Source organism: Anolis carolinensis, chromosome 3, assembly GCF_035594765.1.
Source record: "Anolis carolinensis isolate JA03-04 chromosome 3, rAnoCar3.1.pri, whole genome shotgun sequence".
In the NCBI taxonomy this organism is placed as follows: Eukaryota; Metazoa; Chordata; class Lepidosauria; order Squamata; family Dactyloidae; genus Anolis; species Anolis carolinensis.
In genome coordinates, this window is record NC_085843.1 from 253166472 (window position 1) to 253190621 (window position 24150).

Sequence of the window (24150 nt, forward strand, 5' to 3'; positions counted from 1 at the left end):
GAAGAGTTTTCCGTTGGGACCTGCGCAGGCGCAGCCTCTCCATTAGTGTGCATTCACAGAGTACACGAAGAAAAAAAGTTATGTTATCCTCAGATGGCAGGCAAGAAATATACTGCAGCCTTTCAAATTACATTTTCAATGGCCCTGTGATGGCTAGAAATAGGAACTTACTGTTGCAACCAATTCTAACATTATTACCTTTTCCAAAAAAACAGGAATGGCATCTACCACAACAGCAGATGATCTTGGAAGTGCTTCCATCATATAGGTTAAGGCCCGACAAGCATGATTCATCTATAAAAACGACATACAAATATCAGAATAGCTCTGCTGAATCAGATCAGAGGCTATTTAGTCCAATGTCCTCTTTCCAATAGCAGCCAATGAACAACAAAGAAGGGCTGCAGTCTGCTCCCAGTTGTTTCCCAGAAACTTTCAATCAAGAGGAATATTTATTTGATTGTGAAGGTAGCATGTTGTCATCATGAGAAACTGCCACTGACAAGCAGTTTTCATTGCTATTTAGAATGTGCAAACTAATTATGCTAACTATAAGAATTACCTGAAATTATGCATGAAATACTTACAATGTCAAAGTTGTGCTCCATTTGCAGCAATGTTATCTAAAAACAAAATAAAAGTAGTAGTGATTTCACACCATGTGAAAGGAGAAGATTTAAAGCCTTAAAAATGTGGGGAGCAAATCTTTTTCCTATTTCTTAAAATAGTCTGATAGCATGTCAATGGCCCTAGCTTCCTTTTAGAGCTACTTTCACAGACAAGGTACTTCAGAAGAAAGGCTCTGTTCTAGTAGTAACTAACCTTTCTTCAGACAAAAATATGCCCTATTTATTAGACATCAACTTTCAGTTAAGAACAAACAGTGGAAGGTGCTTTTTACGGTAAGAATGGACAACACTGGCGCCATGGGAACCAGTTTTATGTCTGCAAGACTTCATACGGGCTGAATGGACTACCCAGAATGCTTTTAAAATGCAATACAACTAGATGTGGCAGGGAAATTGTTGTACAAAAGATGAATAATTGCTTTTGGTGGCTTCCAACTACCCCCCTTTGCCAGAAAAAGAGTGGCCTAGGCACTGTAAAGAGCTGTAAAAAGTGTCTCAGAAGACTGCAGGAAATGCCAGGGTTCCACTTTACAACCCCTGTTTTAAGGAAGGGATTGGCAAAGTTCCAGCCCCCTTGTCAGATCTGGCCCACCTCTTCTTCTGAGGCTTTTGGAACAAGGTATTTCCCTCTTGAAATCTTGTCGCTAGTTTTCTTATCTGTCACCTCGCTTCCTGTGTGAAAAAAGGTTAGGGAGGAGTGAACTAGCCTAGACAGAAAGTCTTAACCAAGAGATTCATCTGGAATCTCAAAGTTCTGTCTGGGCCCACTTTACTCATTCCTTGCACAAGGATGAAAAAGAAAAGTATTCCCAATCAAGGTGCCAACTGGAGGAGTTCCATTTAACAGTGTCTGTGAAACAAATAGTATTAGGGCAAGATTTAGCTGCTGAAATTATCCAGCCTGTGCAAGGTGTCTGGGTGGGGTATGTCTAGACTCTCTATTCTTCCCCATCTCTGCCTTTAAAATATTCCCAATGATTCATGCTTACTTTTTTTGCTTTAAAAGACATTGTTTTCTAAGTTATTAAATCTTAGCCAATGTTCTCTTTTTTCAAAAACAGTGTTAAAAGGTAATCATGAATACAAGGTTATGGAGTTTGATTTAACATGCATTGATATATCAAATGAAAAAAATAAGTACACACTTTCATATCCTAAACCTTATTTTAACATAGCAAGAGGAAACCAGAAACAACATACAAAACAGTCATCATATTATCCTGCAGTGTAAGCTGAGTTGCCCTTAACCTGAAACTTAAAATACTAAAAAACCTGAAACTTTTTGATTTGTTGCTCCCATGCAAACCTTCTGCACATCCGAAGGCAATGTGCAGCAGGCCATGAGGACCACCACCTGTATCCAGTCAAGAGGGAATGAAAAAGAATGGAGGGGTGGCATGGAGCATTTTCTCCGCCCTTCCCAACTGTTTTGCTAAAAAGCCAAAACGTGTGCTGACAGATGGCAAAGCATCTAGGACATCTTCCTTTTACAGTGGCCTTCTGTAAGCAAAGTCCTACCCTCTTCCCCCTCTTCTCTTTTCCTTGTCTTGACTCCTTGAGGAAAAACTCAGCAGGTGCTGGACATGGGAATATCTCTTTCCCCCTTATTTACTAAGTATATGCTGATCTAGACATTCCAAAATTCAGAAACATCTGGTCCCAAGCATTTTGGATAATGGAGACTCAAACTGTACAACTGTGTGATAAAGCAGCAAATACATACATTTTCCACAATTTCAACCAGGTTGCATTAGTGCTAGCACCAAAACCTAAATCTTGCATAATGTATACTTGCTTATTCAAGATCAGAATAAACCAACTGAACTTACTGGTTATGAAGTTCCACTAAAGTAATTACAATTTAGAAGACTACATCTCATCAACCAACAGCTCTTGTGGTGCTTTCAAAGCCAGCTTAATTCACCTTCTAGGCAGCTAGGACCAAACAACCACATTGCTCCTCTGCCTTAGTCTAAAATAGTGGTTCTCAACCTGTGGGTCACCAAGTGTTTTGGCCTACAACTCCCAGAAATCCCAGCCACTTTACCAGTAGTTAGGATTTCTGGGAGTTGAAAGCCAAAACATCTGTGGACCCACAAGTTAAAAACCACTGGTCTAAAACCTCTACATATCATCTCCAGTAAAGTACCAAGAAGTATTTTTTGAAAATGAAGTTATTTTTATTTGTACATTAGCTCAGCAAGTTTACTGATGAAATCTTGCTCCAACACATTTATAGACAGATGCAATGTCACTATTGATGCATTTACTTCTTCATAAGACACAGTACATGGGGCAGCATTGTTGAAAGCAGTACATGAATATTGATCATTACCAGAGCTGGCACAACACTCTTTACTGGAAATCCTCCCAAGGTTTCTTCATTTCCCATAACCAACAACTGACACATTTCAATCACAGACTGTAATTGCTGACTCTCATCAGTAGCTTGGAGACCCTGTAGAAGTTGCTGAGCCTTAGAACCTAGAAAAATAGGGCATTTGAAAAAGAATATTTTCTGTTACATTCTGGAACATGTGTTAGGTTTCTGGATCATAAACCTAACCAAAAGAAACAGTATATTTTCATTAGCTGGCCAACACAAAGTTGAACAAGGGCACTAATAAACCTGAATACATATACAAATTTCTTATCACTCTGTAAATATTATATAAGCAGTTATCAAATACACCAGCAATATTTGATAATAATTCAGTCATCAAGATGCACACAGTATTCAACTGAATTTTCAAGTTCATTCCATCTTGACAAAACAGAAACAACACCATGCTGGAAGGCATTTTACAGTTACAGCAACATAATTATTCTTAGGGTACATGTCAGGGCAGGTCATCCCAAGACATTTCTGCTCAAGACATGTCTTAATCTTAACTAGTCTGGTCTGTATCACCCTTTAAATTAAGCTGCAAATGTATGTGTAGTCTCATATTGTGAAATCTCTTCTCTCTCCTGATTGCACAATCCAGTACTAACATTTGAGACCTTGTCATGAGTGAGTAGTGGCATCTCTGGAGGTCACTAAATTAAATGTTTAATAACCTATATAATGTATAGTTCTCCACTATAGCATTGTGCTACTATGTTTTTCATTATGCTCCATTGCTGTGTCATGATACTGAAAATTGCTTAAGATTAAGCAGGCAGAATTATTCTTCATAAGTTTTTATAAGAACCAGTGTTATGTCTCTATAAAAGAAAACAGAACAATTCTTCTTTATATAACCATTGTTCACTCATTCAGTATACAAATAAATAGACAAGAATAATTTATGACCAAAGTGAACTACTGCATTTCTGAGCTACACTACAACAGTGTATCACTGATAATGAAACAACCATCATTGCAAGATTATGTTAGAGTTGTCCTCTGCTAAGGTTAAAAAGAAGCAGTTTACTAAAAAAAAGAAGAAAGCACTTGTATATCCTGTTCTGAACATGATAATAAATTAAACTTAAACATTATTATCAAGTTTATAAGCCTGAAGGCTAAATTTGACTAAGGCAGTTGTCAAGGTGCTTGAACAAGATCATGTTGGCAAAAAAATAAGCTTATAAATCTAATACTGAGAAACAGCCCTATAGAATGGTGACATCATGTAGTGAGTCAGTAACTAAGATTCTAAAACATACAACGTGGTTTACTTACTAGCTCCACTTCCAATTGTCCGATGGAACAGCTGTGACATTCGAGGACCAAGAGGACCAAACAGATGTGGAGGGAGTCCCCTAGCTTCCAGTAGAGCTGAAGAAAACAAGTCAACACATATGTGTGAAACTCATGCTTAACAACAAAAAATGTAATTCAGATAATAGAGACTTTCAATTTCATAACACACATTTTTCAGTGATTAAATCTTATGCTGCACAATTTCAGAAGAATAGATTCCCATTCAGATTTAATTGCAGGAGCCATTTGAATTTGCAGAACCTAGATTTACAAAAATGTCATAAATCTCAAAACTAAAACGCAGCATAAAGTTTTTCTTTACCAGGTTGTCTACAAGTGCTGAAATAGCAACAACATAAAAGGGTTTCTGTTTCTAAATGTACTGTTATTGACCCCCAATTCTTGAAGTATTTTTAACATTTTACAATATAGATAACTCCTATCCAAGCAAGCAATATCTGAACTCCTGGTTAAGCCAGGTAAAATACAGGAAATTAATTTTAAAATACATTGATTTTATGCTCCAACACAAGAAACAGGTATCTGTAAGAAAGTAAATATCAGGTGTCCTGCAGATGAAAACATTACAAAAGTATAAAATGTTTTCTGAAAAGCTGTGCTTTTAAAGAGTTAAGTGGATTTTACAACTGCACATGAACAGTTCTTTAAATTATAATTCAGTTTCCAACCTATTTACTTTGAATGAATTTCATTAAAGCTGAAAAACTGCTAATAGGCCATTAGCACCCAGACTTAACTAGAGAGAGAAGGTTGTAGTTATTATATTACAATCCTGAAAAATAATGTTAGTTAAACCACATGTTTTTTTTTTCTCAAAACACATAAAAACATTACATAGCTTACTAGATAGGTCTCAACTTTTCAGAATTCTAAAGGCAGCTAGATATTTGCAGTTGTCACGAATGTAACATAAGAAGTCTTAGTTTGTACCTTGCAATCTCCCCATCTCAGAATCATCTGATTCACTTTCACCAGAGGTGGTCATGCCCACTGCCCCAGCAACAGAACTAGAGGCTAAATGAGAAAAAAGTCAGTAGTAGTATATTAATATATCACACTGTATACATACTTGTTAAATACTAGTGAATTATTCCTTCAGAAGCAGTCAAAAGAAAACCTTTAATGACTCCAATGGAAATAGGAATAGGCATACAAAAAGCAGGTTTATTTTTAGTCTTGACCCACATAGTATGGAAAGACTGCACTTGCACACAAGGTCAGTTTCAACTTTCAGCAACACATGTGATTCAAACATTCAGAATTTTGATCAAATAAGCAATGTATTGAAACCAGAGGTGTAGGGCATTATACAATCATTGTAAAAAAGGTTCAACAGTATTTCATTTAACAGAAAAGTGACAAATGTCAGAATTGAGAATTATAATCAGAGCTCTGTTTGCTCTGCTCTCTGTAATAAGCCTGTCAATGAGATCTCTCTAACCTCATTTGTGGGATTTGAGTGTAATAGCAGCTTTGTAGCTGTCAAAAACACAGTGTAAAACAGAGCAAACACCTTCTTGATTCTCTCAACAGGTAAGACGTAAAACAGGCTTCTATTTTTTAAGATGCTTGGCTACAAGAAATCATAGATAAAAATGCAATCTTTTCCATGTTCACTCAGAAGGTCCACTAATTTCAATAGGATTTACTAACGATTACGAGCTTAAAATAGTTACCATGAACAACAAAGAAAATTGCAGAGAAGGTACCATTCTCTATTGTTCAATAAACTGCCTACCAAAGTACAGTTGGTAGACTTGTGGTTGGGTACAATTATATTAAATTGGAACTACAGGCAGTACTCGTTACTAATCCAACTTACAAATGACTCATAGTTAAGAACAGGGATGAGACAATAGGAAGTGAGAGGAATCTATCTCTCAGAAGGAAAAATCACTCATGAAATAGTTATCATGGGGAAAAGGTGTCTCAACTGAAGCTTCATCACCAAGCCTTGTTTCCACAACAAGCCAAAGTTTTCAAAATCCAATTATCACCGGGACAGGAAGTGAGGTGGAATCCTCTGAACAGGGGCACAGGCAGCAAAACAAACTCCACAGGGATGTTAACCCTTCTCTATGCTATCCAAATAGAATAATTTATTTATATTTGGCTAGAGTGATACTTGAAAAATGTACCTGTTCCAACTTACAAACAAATTCAACTTAAAAGCAAACCTATAGAATCTATGTTGTTTGTAACTTGGGGACTGCCTCTACTGAAGACGTGATGATTTTTCAACCACAGTTAATTTATAAGAAGACAGACAGAATTTGTTTGGGGAGCTAATCCCCAGCTCTCCCTCACCCCCTTCAGTAGTTAATCCTCCACCCTTGCAGAAATAAAATGTTGGGGATTTGATTATTTATACATTATTTGTGCTCAATACTGCTGCTGTCCTATACCATTTTAATAGGGATTTTGATAACACCAATATTCATATTGAACTGCGTTAAGCCAGGCTTTGTTAGTAATCAAATCTTTAGCTGCTGGAAAGAAATTGAACTGGCAGGGTGGCTGCACCTGACCACATGCCTGTTCCCTTACTCACTCACTCAAGTGAGAGAAGGGGATGTAGTGCACAGATCTCTGACAAGGGAAGGAGGGAAGGGGAGGAGCAAAGGAGAGATGCAGCAGATTCAGACCAGATATCCAAATGTCACACCAAATCACCAACTGATCTGGAAGGTGTCTTCAACTCAAAATGACATTTACCAGCAGATACAGGGGAAGAAACTGGTCAATTAAAAAAAAAACCAAGCTCCTTTCTACATAGTCTGTTTAACTTTTCCTTACCTGCAGCTCCCTGTGGAGCCTCATCTGCTCGTGCAGCTGAAGAATTAACTCCATCCTGGTTGTTATCAGGATCAGCCATTTTCTCCTGTCGGCGAGCTTCAGCTGCTCCTCTTTTGCCCAGGCCAGAGCCTCGCCGACTAGAAACAAAAATGTGAATAGAAATTGGTCAGATTTGACCTATACATTTTACCTAGAAGTACTAGTATTCAAAATAAGCCACCCAGACATGGAGTCATGAGGGAACAATAAACAATAAATAGTCAAGCTATACATAAAAACCTTTTGAAAGAAGCTTAAACCAAAATCACAGAGAAAACAAAAGACAGACATATTAAGAATCAAAGATGCATGAATAACATCGTGTCCATGCTCAGCTGATTTCAAAAATGTCTGAAGTTCAAGCATGACAAGCCTGCCTAGAAAATATTTATTCTTCTGTCATTTCTATGGCACTGTGGAATTTCTATATTGATCACAACAAGCAATGAATCATAACACATTTTTACAAGACTAAATGATAAGATGTATTAGAATCTTTGAATAAGATTTACAGCATTTCAGATCTGAATGCTGTCCTTTGTTCTAAATAAGGAAAAAAGGGAGAAGAGAGGAAAATATGAAATCCATGTACAACTAAGACCAGTTCACCATAATACTCTACTGAAAATGTCATTATATTTTTTAAAGCACACTTGTAAGCCCTATGAGTGGTGAGGCAAACATGTGGGCAGAGGTGTTTTTGGGAACAAATAACCAAAAATATGGCAGTGCACTAAAACTTCTTGCCACCACATTCTCTCCCCCACAAACCCGTGGGATAACATTAATCACCATGTAGCTTCTTTCAGAGAGGGCTGATACACATTTTTGCAATATGTCAGGGACATAAGTGTAGTTCTCTGAAGAGTCATATACGAATTCACACAAATTAGGTCATATTGAGCTTCAGAAACTTCTACAGCTAAGCTGTCCCAGACAGTAGTGCTCCCCACCCCCCACTCCCAGGATAATTCTGGCCTGCAGATGGGTGACCAGCCCAGTGGTGTCGCACCTCAGGTTAGCTTCACCTTGTTATATACACCAAACTGCACATAGGATAAAGTCTTTTCAGTTTATTAAAAAATAAAAGATAAAAAGTTCTTTAAAAGCAAAAGTAAAGTTCCAAAAGTTCATTACAAAATAAAGGCTTAGGGAATAATCCAAGAAATCACAAGGAATAAACAAAGTCCCATTAGAGCATGACAAAGTCCCAGGAACATGAACACATAGGCTGCAAGATAATCCAGGAAAACGAGAGCTTGCTTCTTGGTGGAATGAAAAGTTGCTTTGACAAAGGTTTGTCTCCAAACACATTGCTTTAATACCCTTTGCAAAGCATGAAAGCATTTCTCTGGCCTCTAACCTCCCTCTTGTTTGCAATTCTCACACTCCTCCGAACCCTGAATTCCAAACGGTCAGCTCGATATAGGTAACCTGTTTCGTCAAGGTCAGCCTGCTCATTAGTTTGCTGAGCCTCATTATCAGAGAACTGTCCTCCTTTTCCAAGTCAATTTGCACCTGGCTAGTTTCAGTATCATCAACATCAACATCATTCATTGCTGTGGAAAAATGAACTTGCACTCTCTGTTACAAATAATAAAAATTCTAAATGAATAGAACAGGAAATGTAGCCATGTGGCAGAAAATACTGTCATATAGACCTCCGGAAAGGAACCAGAAAGACATGTCTCTCCCAAGTACAAAGGAAAGGGTAAGTACTTTGTAGAGGTTAGGGGATACATTATGGTTATGTAGGAAGTGAAAAAACACTGCTGTTTCATGACAAGTTCTCCTGGAGTGCATCTACACTGCATAATTAATGCAATTTGACATCACTTTAATTGTCATGGCTCAGTACTATGGAATCCTGAAAGCTGGAGTTTGGTGAAACACCAACACTCATTGACAGAAAACGCAAAAAGTCCTATAAAATATACTTTTGTAAAATATCTGTTTTCCAGATATTTTACTTTTAATCAAATATGAAGTCAGTTGTATTTTATACAAATTATATCAAAACCACTACTTTATCAATCAAAATCAGCATTCTAAATTCATTAGAGTTCTTCACCGCAATGTAAGACTATGAGTCATTTTAACATATTAGTAAGTGCAGTAATTCAACAATACCTGGTACTAGCACAGGAGCCCGTGGTCTTTTGACGTGTGCTCCGCCTCAAACTGGGGAGCTCAGCAGGAGGCGATTCACTGCGCTTTTTTGTTGATTTTCTCAAGCCTACATGGACAAAAGATAGTTACTACAAAGCCATTTTTTGTGCAAACACTGAACAGATAGAGCTGGGACAAGGGAACTGCAACAACTAAATTGTTCACAGCCAGCCCATTTTCCATTCTTTTCTTCTACCACAGGGCAACAGATTCTTTAAAGATGGATTGAAAGAAAACAAGATTAGGAGTACAAACACCATGCACTCGGTACCAAACATAGTGTCGCTCATATTATGTGCATGTGGATGCGACAGAGGCTTGAGTGTTGGATTATAACACTGGAAACCAGAGTTTGAATCTCTCCTCATCTATGGAAACCCATTGAATGACCTTAGGGAAGTCACAATCTCTCAACCTCAAAAGAAAACCAAAGCAAATTCCCTCTGAACAAACCTTACCAAGAAAACTCCTTGAAAAGTTCCTCTTAGGTTGCCTAAGTCAGAAACAAGGCACAAAACATGCATCAATGCAATTTAACTACTATATTACCATGCCTATATTATGCCCTAAGGCACTTTTTAAATTGTCTTCCATCATATCCCACATTAAGTCTAGGCAATGTAGTGTTTATATCTTTATCCATATTCTGCTTTAATTAAGACTTGGACGACCACATTGGACCCTTCCACAGTGGAAGAGCTGGACAACCTTGGTTTTCATCGTATATGTGTTTTTAGTATGCTTTAGCTCTGCATTTTATGTTTTATTGTTGATATTGTGTGTTTTCTATGCAGTAAACCACTCTGGGTCTGGCCGTGGAGAAAGGCGGGGCAGAAATATCTTAAATAAATAAATAAATGCTTAAAAAGAAAAAAGAGAGGGGGTTCATGAAAAATGTCACATACATTTACTGCAGGAGCAACAATTGTTTCTAGACACCCCAAATTGTTTCAGGTTCAGAAAAAAATTTAACTAACCAGGAAATAAACCATAACTGATCTTCCACTTGACTTCCTTATTAAGATGCCTATTTTGGTTACTGAGGGTGTAGAAAATAGATCCCACTTACCCCACAGTGGGAGGCTATTTTGGATGGAAAAATATTTTTAAAAAGGATTTGGAGAACTGGGAGTCAGGGGACTGAAACTGGCTCACTTTCCCCATCGCTGAATTATGTACTTTAAAAACATTACACATAATTGGTAGTACAGTATAATCCTCTTATCCACAAATTGCATATGCATGCTTTCATTTACCCAGGCTCCAAAAAGATTTCCCCCATAGCATTTGTTGGCCTTTCTAGGTCCTCCACTGCAACTCTATAGTATCAGAACCAAGTATAATCAAAATATAGAGTTTGCTATTATCCATGGTTTCAGGTATCTACACAGGATCTTGGAATGTAACCTCATAGATACATGGGTCATATTCTTATTTCCCGAATGTATATTTTTTCCAGCAAGATTTTTCTCCGCCTTTCTATAGAAAATTTCTATTTTGGGAGTCACTCCAAAAAAATACAGAACTCAGATTCAGATAACTTCACTAGCTAAGCTTATCAACAAGAATATGATTAAGAAAAATTATGTCATTTTTATAAGTACATTAACATAGGTATCCAGCGATGCCTGGCTTAGGTCTTTCATAACGATGAACATTAAAACATGATCATTGTTGGGTTTTGGATTTAAAGAATTTGTCCATTCAAAAATGCATAAGAATATGGGTAAACTACAACTCCCATCATCATTTGTCACTGTTGGATTTTGGATATTAAGAATGGACCCATTAGAAAATGCAAAAAACGTTGGTGTAATTAGTATTTAAAGTTGGCCAAGTCAGGTCTGTGGGCCAAGTTTGGTCTAAATCCACCCTCGTTTTGAGTGCTCTCTGGATGTAAATGAAGTCCCACAATTCAAGGTCAATTCCCCTCAAACCCCACCATTATTCAAACTTGAGTGGGTATGCATTCTAAGTTTGGTCCAGATCCATCACAGTTTAGGTTCCAAATGCTCTCTGGATAAATCCCAAATTCTAGGGTCAATCCCCCAACCCCAAAGGCCTCCAGTATTTTCTGTTGGTCATACTGACTATGTATGCCAAGTGTGGTCCAGATCCGTCGTTGATGGGAGTCCCAGTGCTCTCTGGAAGTTGGAGCTGTCTTGGAAATTCATCGCCCACAAACATACATACAAAACTGACTTTTCTATAGTGAATCTAATACCAGAAATCACAATGTCAGGCATATAAACCATGGCTTATTGGTCTGACAATAAGCTTTAAACCAGTTCTTTTTTTCATTAACATTGTAAATTCATCTTTGCTACTTCTATGTTCATTGCCTAGTAAAAAACATGAAATCTAAACAAATTTCACAGAAAAATGTGTTTTCATTTTTAAAATACATTGAAGTCAGAGAGCACAAGCAAACACATAGCTTGTTCTCAGGCTGAAAAATGTGGTTTATTTGGCCAGCATTGCAACGTCTGAACTGGTTCAATAATTATCTCTACCTTCCTGATAATATAAATCACAGTACTATCAAGGGCCTATATCTCCTGTTGTGTGCCTCAGCGACCCTATTACAAAGTGTTCTTAGCAAGATTTATTCAGAGGAGGTTTGCTATTAATCCTTCTGAGGTTGAGGAAGTGTAATTTGCCCAAAGTCATCCAGTGGGTTTCCAAGGCTGAGTGAGAAATCAAACCCTAGTCTCCAGTCATAGTCCAATTCTTAAACCACTACACCACACTGGCTACGCTATCTCTAGGGACCCTGACAGCCACAACAAACTAAACAAACCTAGAAGTATCCTAACTGAGAGAATAGCTGTAACAGTGAGCATTAATAAAACCTCAACCAAAAATACAAGGTGGGTATGAAATCCATGAACATTAAGAATATAAAAATTCTCAGTGCAAAAGGAAAATATGTCTTATATGGAAAGGTTTCTCTCTGTGTAGAAATTACAGCACTAAACCATTTGTTATTATTTCATGGAGAACTATGGGAGCAGCATCTATTGTTGATAATTGTTGTTATAATACATGTACACAGTATATGCTATATAACCAGATGAGATTCAGGTAGTGTCACTTTTACCATGAGTAGGGTTTTCTGTGTAGCAACGTAAGCATATCCTCCAATTGGTAGCTCCACCACCACTTTCAGACAAAGTTGGCAATTACGCTTGATGTGAAAGCTGGCACCAGGCCAGATCAAGGGCTTCTGTAAGGTTTCATACTCTGCCTCTCGCCTCATGAAAAGGGAGAATCATATCTAGCCTTATCCAGTCCCTACAGAAGCAGGAGCCGATTTAATTCCTTTATTCTTCCTCAACAATTCTTTTTCCCTTAAGCATTGTTTTTACTAGAGAATTGGCTTACAAGTATGGAATGTTTTCTTCTCTTTTACAATCTGTACAGTACTTTTTGAAAATTCTAGGTGATCTGACAATAGAACAAACTTACTTTGACTCAGTACTCAGACAAGCCTCTTGGGCCATTTACTGGATTTAATCTATCATCAGTGCAGACTATATGGTACAGAATAGCCAAACAACCTGTTGCAATGTCAACTTGAACATGTTCTAGCTAATTAACTAGAAGCACCTGGGATGTTTACTACTCAAGAAACATTTTCCTCACTGATCCATGTCTCGTGACTTAGGATGCTCTTATGTGCCGGAGCTAAAGCTGCAAGATGGAACAACAGCTTTTGGCAGGTGATGAATTGCATTTATATTTTGTCAGTCAAAGTTCATATAGCTGGAGTTACTCCTCAGAGTAAGAAGTAAAACACTGAAGATACTGATAACTGCTATCCTTCAAGATAGAAAGATGGAACCTTCTTCATAAGTACAGCTAGTATACTAAACCATGTTTTTATTTCAAAAATAGAATTCCACTCAAAATTCTTTTTACAGTTATGTATGAGCATAATAATGAAATTAAAATCCACTTATCAGCCACATGCCGATTCAATTTCGAGAAGCAGCTTCTGATGCCTTTGGGTTTTTTGGGTTTCAACCATGAGATAAAAGTGAGGTATAATTAATTATAATACCTGCTCTGCTTGCTACCAAGACTGATACACTGTCTGAGGGGAAGGAAAAAGGCCTTCCCTGCTATGGTGCCCTGGTTGTAACATGCCCTCCCTGGTTTCAAGGCCAACTGGATTCCTTGTTTACCAAATTAAAATAATGGCTTTTTATCAGTGCCTAACAGAAGTGAATGATTTTGTGCAAATCTATGTAAGTATTTTGAAAATGTTTTAATTTGATTTAAATAGTATAATTAGAGTATTTAAAAAATAAAACAGCAAGGAATAATTTAAACCTGTGTTTTTGTCACCGTAAAATCTTGGGACATAGTGTGACATGTATTCATTTATGCATTCTCATAATCAACTCTGAGAAATTAGTAGTCTGGTTTACACTGCAATCCTAACTCTAAGATGTGCTCAGCTGGAGAAAATTGGGATTAAATGTGAAAGTATTTTGACAGCTGACCCACAGACTGCATAGTCAGGGATTGTTTTTTGTTTCTGGGTATCATAAAGGTTTAATTTATAATACGGAGAAATACATTCATGTCTGGGCAGCTTTCAGACTTTGGCCAATGCCATGTATTTGGAGGCACTGTTTTAAAAGGCAAATTGAGAAGATGGTTGTGTACAACTCTTGCTCACCACCATGTCATTCAGTGCCATCAATAGGTTAATGACAGAATACCAACAGTAGCCATGCTGATTGAGAAAATATGTGCATCTTAATGTTAAAAACATGATTCTGATGAAGTCACTCTTTTTTATAAATAACCAGTTCAATGGCAGAGAGTATATGAACCACGGTAACTCCAATTTTAAATTCACATCCAAGTAAGTTAAATGAATAATGTTTATTTACTTTGTTTTATATCCCGCCCTCTCTCCCTCACTGAGGGACTCCTGATGTTGAAGGACGAATCCAGCAAAGAGTATAACTAGTTCAAATCATCCAAATTCTATATATTTGAATATTCTAAAGTTACATTTTGTAATAATTTTCAACTGACTATCTTCCTATACTACAGAATGACACACAATGGCTATTCCAGTAATGTTAGCACAGGACTGGCACTTCATAAACATTTCAGTAGACAAATCCAGAAAGTTTATACAAGCTGAGATCCAGTGTCATACTTATGAATTGTAAGTCTGAACTCATACATGGTGGTTACACACCAGTATGTCTCAAGCTATCTGATGACAGGCATCAGCATTTCCCTCCAATGTACTAGTAATTATATATTTTTTTTCCTACAGACTCTTCTGGAATCTCACAAAAAATCTGAAGCTGACAGCTCATGGATCAACATCAGTTTACGGATGGCACTAGGCCATGGACCACTACTTTGAGTAGCACCAAGCTACACCACTCTTCTGCTGAACTCACTGTTTATCTGCCAATGTAACCACTTATCATCCCATTATGCAATAGGGAATGAACAATGGTGGTTCTGTAATACCAGTGAATAAAATGGTACATTGTTTGCAGTCCATATTATAAAGAACATCCAAATATTTAAATTACAATGGTGAAAATGTAGAAAGCCAGGTGCTATTCACCTGCAGTTCCAATCATTGCTCACTGCTGACAGATGTTGTAATCCAACAATATTTAAAGGACCAGTCCCTTCTACTTTTAACTATATAATACATAATCTTATCATACTTTGACTAATAATAGAAAAACCAAGTGGTTTATATAAAACTTTGCTACATTCAGAAAGCTAGTAGTTCAAAGAGAAGATCAGATCAAATGCTCTCCATTAACAATGAATGTACATACATACACATACACACACACACCAGAGGAAAGCATTCAAAACACAACCTTCCACCTGTGGCTAAAGTAGAAATACATTTTTCCTTGACTATGCTAACTGTCCCAACTAATGCCTACTAGTGATTATTGCCAAGAGATTACATTTCATGCTGATTCATACAGATCCTACTGATTTGGTATATTAGAATTGTAGAGTTGGAAGAGACCTCATGGGCCATCCAGTCCAACCCCCTGCAAGCAGCAGGAAAATCTCAACAGGAAAATTAAAAGAATTTTATTTTCTTACACAAGTAAACATTTTCAGAAACTTACTTGCTAGTTTGGCCTGTAATCCTGAAGGCCCGGGTTTTGACGCCTCCGGCTTAGAAGATCCTGGTAGAGACAGTTTTGTTTTAGGCAAAGTAACCTTAGGGCTAAAACGAGCAGCCCAATCAAACTTTGAAGAGCCACCTATTTTATTCTGTTCTTTATCCCTGCTACTCCTCCGTGGGCTGGGACTGGATGCAGATCTGGAACGCCGGGCCTTGCTCTGGTCTTTTCCCTGTTTCACTCTGGCACCCTGAGGAACACCAGATGAAGCAGAAGCAACAACAGAAGAAGAAGAGGATGTAGAGGCTGAAGAGGAGGAATCTGTGATGGTGCTACACCCAGCTTTGGCTGAGCTCGCTGATTTTGAAGCCAGCTTGGTGACTTTTGCTGGTCTCTCTTCGCTGCCTGCCGATTCTGGACGACTCTTTACAATGGAGGAGGTCTCTGTCTTTTTCCGTTTCTGACTTCGGGAGCTACCGGTAGCTCCACCCTTTCTGGTATGGGCTTTGCTTGTTGATGGCAATTGTGAAGATTTTGATTCTTGCTCTTGATGCAAGTGTCTTTTCTTAGACTTTGTCTGTGGCTTGTTTCTTTCCAAGTCTGAGGAAGAATCAGCGTGCTGAAGTGCTTTGGTTTTTTTGGCAGGGCTAGGAGAATTTGTCTGGTTGTAATCTGGGCTAGCACTGCGTTTCACTCCTCGAGGATTGTCTTTTTTAGCCACCTGCCCTGGTTTTTGTCGCTCCAAAGTACTTTCTGTTTCCAGAGCCTCTTGTTGTGGAATTATAATAGCAGATGAGCTACAGCCTCTGAGAATGCAAAAAGAATTGCAGTTGTTACCACTAAGCAATAAAAACAACAAAAACACAGAACATACACACACTAATACTAATTATTTTTTTAAAAAAAGGAGGTAAATACTATTTTTCTATTATAATTACATTCTTTCACAATAAAGTTTCAAGTCAGATTTTAAGCAGTTATGATAGAGGTTTAGAAAAGCTTGAATTACTCAGGGCATAGGCCAATAATGGATACTAACCATCAGATAGAGTGTGGCAAGTTTGTATATATTTTTGTTCTGTTTTATGTGTCTTTCTTTTTGGCAGGATTGGTGAATTTTATCTTGTTTTTTAATAGACAATTGTAGTGGATAGTATGCAATTGTGCAGCTTTATAGATCTAAACAGCTCCTTGGTGTGTTTTATTGTTTATTTCTTGAATAATAATGCATTTTAAAAAGGTTTGTATTATTAACATGCCCAGTCTTCAGACATACTGAAAAATGTTTAAAAAATGACCAACTGTATGACATTTCAAAAAAATTCATTGAAAAGGTATTACTAAAACTGGAATATAGTTGGGGAACATTGCTCCTGGATAGAAATTAGAATTATAGTAAAAGTAGGTGCTTCGGAATACAAGCTGATTACCTCCAGATGTTTTGGACTACAACGCCTACCAGTCCCAATCAGTATGGCTAATAATCAGGGATTATGACAGTTGCAATCAAAGACATCTAGAGGCTACCAGGTTTCCTTCCATGTCATAGAAACAATGTTCTACCCAAGTTGAACTCTTAAGAAAACTTTTGAGAGAATGTAAGCCAACTAGAGTGGAGGTATAGAAATGAGCATGTTTTTTGCCAGCTAGAGATAAAAAAAAAATGTATCTCTGACGCCTATAACACTTCGGCTTGAATCATGTCATCCTTCCACACTGAAAAGCACTGTGAGGATAAAACATCCATTGCGTCCGGCTATTGGTTATTGGTTATCAGTTGTTGTTGAGTTTATGCTTTTATGATTTTTATATGTTTTATGTATTAATTCATTGTAATTGGATGTATCCTATTGTTGTTGTATTTTATCGCTGTATTACTGGGCTTGTTCCCCATGTACCGTAAGCTGCCCCAAGTACTTTCGGGGAGATGGGACGGGCTATAAGAATAAAATTATTATTGTTATTATTCTTGTCCCAAATCAAAGGTGCTATAAAATGCTCAGTAAACAGATCTCACTGAGTGTTGTTTCAGTGGCATAAAAGAATTGATTTTAAGATCATGAAACAAAACTATTGCTAAGGGCATTCTGATAACGGCTTGACTTGGGAACCGGTTAGAATCCTTAACTGGATTTGAGAGATCCAAGTTCTAACCCCCACTAAGTGCTGGGTGAGGCAAGGTCAGACTCTCTCCTGATTTAAGATACCTCACAGGGCTCTTATGAGGATACATTTTGAAGAAAAACCATAAGCTAAAAGTTCACTAAAGATCAGATGTAACTGCTACTAATAAACAAAAAAATGGTTCTTCTGTGCAGTATATAAGCAGAACATGATTCAGTCAATCAACCCTACAAACTGGAATTTCGGGGCTGATGCACCATAAATAAAATCTAACAATAATTTTGCTAATGTTTAGAGTGGGGTGGCAAGTATATTGAAAACAAGTTCTACCATGATACACTAATGCTTGCAATTGGAGTATCTGAAATTGGATTCAACAAATACGTTAAAAAAGAATTTGGTGGTTTAAGGCAAACATGGCTAAGTAGTACTAAAGCATTTTCTAATAATTACATATGTAAACTGCAGCATACATAGGTGAAGCTACATTTGTGAATTCATGAGCACAAAACTATTACCTTTTAGAAAAGTGTCCTTTGGGCTGTTCAGAAGTAGTATTGGACTGCACTTTGGGTGCCTTTGATATGGATTTTCGACTTTCAGAAGGGCTTTGAGCCTTATGTTTTGCCTGCCCTAAATGTGACCTGTCAGCAGAAAGTTAAAAACAGGAAGTTATTAGGAAAAATGAGACACAACCAGAATACATACATACAAGAGTATTTACATGCTTGATTTATCATACATCCAGGGTTCATCCCCAAGCCTACAAAAATAGTTTAGGGACAAAAATGTTTGCTAGGTATGCAAGATGCCAGCTCCCTCTCCTGACATTATACATCAAGAGCATTAAAAAATTAAATTCCTGATTACCCAACACTTCAAATCTTTAACATTAAAGAGAATTCTTCCTTAAAGCAACACCCATTCAACTATTTAGAGCCACACCCACTCAACTATTTAACAGTAAAATGCCTATCTTCTTGCTTTATCCTTTTGTTACTTAACCATTGTTAAGCTGCATCGGTGTAGTACAGAGGTAATAATTGTAAAAATTCCAGAGGCCAACTTTCAGCTTCCAGGAAGTGAATCTAGTCATACTTTTTAAAGAAGTTGAAATGGGAAACAATTTCCAATCCATTTCCTGTTTTTATTTTTCCTTCACATGACGAGAGAAGCAAACAGCTGTCTCAAAAGGACAGCATCAAGCTCTGATGTTCACAATTTAAAATATAGTAAGGAAAACTGTCTACATGGACAAGTCATAGTAATCTGTGTAATATCGTACTGGGAATCCTAAGATTATAATCTTAAAATCATTCTATTTATTCTTAGTATTTCCTAGCAGTATCTCTGAAAGAGCAAGCAAGGAAAGTTGATGTAATAACTACGATGAATCAGTCAGGTTTGTTCTCTTTGACTCTGTGTAAAGAGGATACCCAGATCTATCTAGTACAATGTTTTGGCAACATGTGATTTTCCATGAAGGCTGTCAATATGAGGGGGAGTCTCTCACTAGATGCAGATAACAGTTTTACTACGATTGAAACTTAAGCTTTTTAGACCATAAATTTATTAGAATATACGAGTGCTCAAAGGACTTCAACATGAACAACATAGTTTGCATTATCAGAGACCAAAACACAATACTGAGTACTTCCTTGAAATGGAAAACGATGACTTCTTCTGTACTGTTATTTATGTATTCATTGCATTCTTAATTCATTCCAACATCTATATATATAAAAGAGTGATGGAATCCTGGAGACCGCCAAAACAACAAAACTAAACACCCTACTGTCATGGAACCCAGTTACAGGGCTTTGGTAATTCAGCCCTGTAACTGGGAGTCATAACATAAACAATCCCAGGAGCACCTGGCAGAAGAAGATAGAATATGCCTGGGAACTTGGGGCCGAAAGTATAAACAATTATAATTGGTCTAGTGTGTGAAAATGGTAGTAATGTGATATTGGGGGTGGGACTTGATGATGATATTTACGTGTGGTGTTACGTAGCATCAAAAGTTATAAAAATAGTTGTATGTAAACATTGGGTCATTCCTGACTTTTCCAAAGTCATGTGTTCTTCAATAAAGATTGGATTTGAGAGCAGCCATCTCTAATCTGCGTTCAGACTGATCCTTTGAAGTGAGCAGGACAATTAAGTCAGGAAACCAGTTCTCACCCTCCTGCAAATTTGCAGTGAAGTGATAATGAGCAGGGAAGGAGATCAAAGCCATGACGGAGCAAAGGGGCCTCCGCTGGGAGCTCTGCCGTTGGCAGAAGAGACATTGCAAGCCATAGCTTCCTCTACGGGGTACCCCAAGCCGGACGGCGTGACCCAGAGGATTCCCAGAGGGGGAAGAGGCGTTCCGGCGGCGGCAGAAACCAGTTGGGGATCTGGAGGAAGCATGCCGGAGACCGTGGCCCAGCGGTTATCCATCCTGGAAACTCATTTATCCAGGCTGTCGGATACCGTGGGGAGAATAGTGCCAATATTGGAAGAGAATCTCCAAAAAGAGCACATCCGATATGGCGCCGAGAGAGAGCCAAGCAAAGGAGGCGATTGGAGCCAGAGGGGACAGCGAGCTTCAACGCAGAGTCCCGCGGCGGCAAGGGACGAGGGAGACGAGGAATATTGGCAAGAGCTGGAGTTCCGGGACAGAATGGCGCGCGAAGTGGAGCGCCAGCAAGCTCTGGGAACTCTGAGGCCGCCAACCCCAACAGAGCTCCCAACCCCCCGAATGGGCGTCGGAGTAGAAAGACCACTGGGGCCAGGGATCGGGTCCAGTGGATTAGCTGACGAAGGCGGAGAGGAGCAGGAGATCCAGGAAGAGGAGGAGGATGTGCCGTACGACGGGGAAAGGCGAGATGCGGGGGCTACAGCGAGGCCAGTATGCGGATGGGGGGAAGGGCCGACAGCGGCGGCAGGATTTCGGGAGCCGCGCAGAATGACCACCGGAGTGGGGCGCGGCGTGATCCAAGGAAACCCGATGCAACCCTTCCCCATGCCTCCCAGACAGCATCAACGGGCCGCTGAATGGATGCCAAGAAGGGAAGATCTCAAGCTAGAATACGGAGGGGAATCAGCCGAACTGAACTTTTTTCTAATTAGCATCAGGGGATACATGGAAGACAATGCACACACATTCCCCTCCGAAGCAAGCAGGGTTCGGGCCATCGGCAACACACTAAAGAGAGGAGCGGCCAGCTGGTATGTGCAACTACATGCCAGACAGGACCCATGCCTGAGGTCAGTGCCCCGCTTCCTCGCCGCACTGGAAAACCGGTTCAGAGACCGGCTAGAGCAATTGAGAGCTCGAGACCAGCTTAGAGGAATAAAGCAGAGGGACAAAACGGTGCCCGAGTACGCAGAAGAATTCCTCCACCTCGCGGAAAGGGTACCAGAGTAGTCTGAAGTGACCAAAGTGGAATTATTTAAAGAGGGACTACGCCCCGAGATTTTCAGCTGGGCAGCGCACAGAGATGACCCCGAAACGCTCCAGGGATGGATTCAACTAGCGGGGCGCGTTGAATCCACCCTGGCCCAAGTAAAGCGCTTCAGGAGCAGCGGCGGCCAGCAAAGACCGGTGGCGAGAGGTCGAGGAGAAACGAGGAAGCAGGAAAGACCCGGAGGGAGGCCGGGGATTCCCTCCAGAGGAGACGACAACAAACCTAAACCGGGATGCTTTGTATGTGGGAAGACGGGCCATCGAGCAGCAGAATGCTGGGCACGGAAGGGGGAGCCGCCAAAACCCTCAAAGCCCAAGCCAGCAACCGGGAGGCGTGCGGAGGAGGAGGTGCAAGCCCCAGAATCTCCAGAAAAATTGGTGAGTCGGGACAAACGCATGATAGTAGTGCCAATCTGCCTATCGGGGCTAGAGAATCGGGCCACCTGCAAGGCATTTGTGGATTGTGGTTGTTCCAGGAATATTATAACTCCAGAGTTAGCAGGAGTGTTGAAATGCCAGCAGATGGCGCTTGACTCCCCAATTGCGTTTTCGCAGCTAGACGGATCAGTGGCTACTGGGGAAGTATCTACAAAGGAAATACGGGAGGTCCCATGTAAAATAGGCAAATGGGAAGGAAGAATATCCTTTGTGATAGCCCCTATTGCCACATACCACGTAATATTAGGGATACCATGGCTCGAACAGGCAAATCCCGAAGTAGATTGGAGAGGAAAGAGCCTAGCATTTAAAGAACAGCAGACGCAATGGGAGATAAGCAAGATTGCAGAAGAGGAGGACGAGGGAGATGAAGAAGGTGAAATAGACCCACTGCTATTGCCACCTGAATACAGAGACTTTGTGGATGTGTTCAATCAGAAAGAGGCAAGTAAATTACCTCCCAAAAGGAATATAGAAGTAGAAATTGAAATAACCCCCGGAGCAAACTTACCAAAACCAAAAGTGTATCCCATGTCTGTGCAGGAGAAGGAGGAATTGAGGAAATACATTGATAAAAACCTGGCGCGGGGCTTCATTAAGCCATCCAATTCTCCTCTCGGGGCCCCAGTGTTATTCAGGAGAAAGAAAGACAACTCCCTAAGATTGTGCATTGATTATCGAAATTTAAATGCAATTACTAAGGACAATAAATACCCTATGCCTTTAGTAAAGGATTTAATTACCGTATTGAAAAAAGGGAGCATATTTACTAAACTTGATTTAATTGAAGCATATCATAAATTAAGGATCAAACCGGAAGATACTTGGAAAACTGCATTTTCCTGCGCATTCGGCCATTTTGAATATAAAATTTTACCTTTCGGTTTAAAAAATGGAGGCGGGTGCTTTATGCAGCTTATAAATGAAATACTGCACCCATTGTTGTACAGAGGGGTATTCATATTTCTTGATGATATCTTGATTGTGACTGAAGATAAGGAAAAGCACGTGAAATTGGTCCGGGAAGTTTTGCAGAGACTAAGAGAAGCAAAGCTGTACGCAAAACTGTCCAAATGTGAATTTAATAAAACTCAAATTGACTTTCTGGGGTATCGGATATCTCCAGAAGGGTTAGCTATGGATCCAGCTAAAGTATCAGATGTAAAAGAATGGGGAGTGCCTCAAACAAGGAGGCAATTGCAATCGTTTCTGGGGTTTGCAAATTTTTATAGATCCTTCATAAAAGGCTTCGCGCAAATAACTGCACCCCTTACTGAACTTTTAAAAACAAAAGGGAAAGGAGAGACAGCAAAAGTAAAAGCTCCTGGCGCCAAACTAAGTTGGACGCCAGAATGCCAAAAGGCATTTGAAACCCTAAAAGAATGCTTCACAGAAGGACCCATTCTAAAACACCCCGATATCAGGAGCCCTTTCATAATCCATTGCGATGCCTCAGACTGTGCGTATGGGGCAGTACTATTGCAAAAGGATCAAAATGGGAACTTAAAACCCTGTGGATATTTGTCCCGGAAGTTCAGCGAAACTGAAAAATGTTGGCCGATATGGGAAAAAGAGGCACTAGCCATATTAAAAGCCTTAGAATGCTGGCGACACTTTCTCGAAGGAAGCGGAATCCCATTTGAAATTTGGTCTGACCATAAGAACCTCCAGTATTTAAAGTCCCCTCGAAAATTGTCCCCCAAACAGATTAGATGGGCACAATACTTCAGCAGGTTCGATTTCCAATTAAAGTTTTTTCAGGGGAAGCAGAATGTCTTGGCAGATGCTCTTTCATGCATGCCTCAACACGAAGGAATACCCACAGCAAAAGAGGGAACAATATTCTCTGACAAACAATGGGGTTTAGCTGTCAGAACAAGAGCACAAACCCAAAAGGAGAACACTGCTATGGTTGAACTCGACGGAAAAGATAATTGGGGAAACGAGCTGAAACAGTCTTATGAAGGAGACCAGTGGATCGCATCCAATGCAGAACAGGGGGAGCAGAAGGGGGGATTTTGGTTTGTGAACAAGAAACTGTATATCCCAGCAACATTAAGGATCAAGATTTTACATCGTTTTCACAACAACCAGAGCGCTGGTCATACAGGAATTACAAAAACAACAAAAGCAATAGCAAAACATTGCTGGTGGCCAGGGATGAGGAAGGACATAAAAAATTATGTTGTTCAATGTGATGATTGTGCCAGAAATAAATCGAGAGGAGGGAAGCCAATGGGATTATTACAAACAGTAGCAGAACCTACCAGACCTTGGGAATGTGTAGCTATGGACTTTGTGGGGGAACTACCGGTTAGCAAAGGACATCGTTATATTTGGACAGTATTGGACCTGTTTTCTAAACAGGCCCACTTTATAGCACTGACGAAACTACCATCAGCCGAGAAACTAGCTGAATTGTACATAAACCACATTTACAAACTGCATGGATGTCCCAGTAGAGTGGTCAGTGACAGAGGAGTACAATTCACAGCAAAATTTTGGGAAAAATTCCTGGAAATGCTAGGAGCAGAAAGGAGTTTAAGTTCTGCTTTTCACCCCATGACAAATGGGGCGGTAGAACGTACTCAGCAGACACTTGGGCAGTTCCTTCGAATGTACTCTAACATGAGACAAAATGACTGGTCTCGGTGGTTGGCT

At 39.4% G+C, this 24150-nt stretch overlaps 1 protein-coding gene across 3 annotated transcripts in view; it reads right to left on the bottom strand.

Annotated features, from left to right (window-relative positions):
* trip12 (thyroid hormone receptor interactor 12) overlaps positions 1–24150 on the bottom strand; it is a 105137-nt gene that overhangs the window by 55691 nt on the left and 25296 nt on the right. For all 3 annotated transcript variants that reach the window (XM_062976617.1, XM_008106225.3, XM_062976616.1), the window contains 9 exons: positions 18119–18244; positions 15480–16282; positions 9304–9409; positions 7135–7271; positions 5269–5352; positions 4297–4392; positions 2965–3113; positions 588–623; positions 199–294 (listed from right to left, as the gene is read on the bottom strand). In XM_062976617.1, coding sequence (XP_062832687.1) covers positions 199–294; positions 588–623; positions 2965–3113; positions 4297–4392; positions 5269–5352; positions 7135–7271; positions 9304–9409; positions 15480–16282; positions 18119–18244 — 1633 coding nt within the window. The remainder of the gene's footprint in view (positions 1–198; positions 295–587; positions 624–2964; positions 3114–4296; positions 4393–5268; positions 5353–7134; positions 7272–9303; positions 9410–15479; positions 16283–18118; positions 18245–24150) is intronic.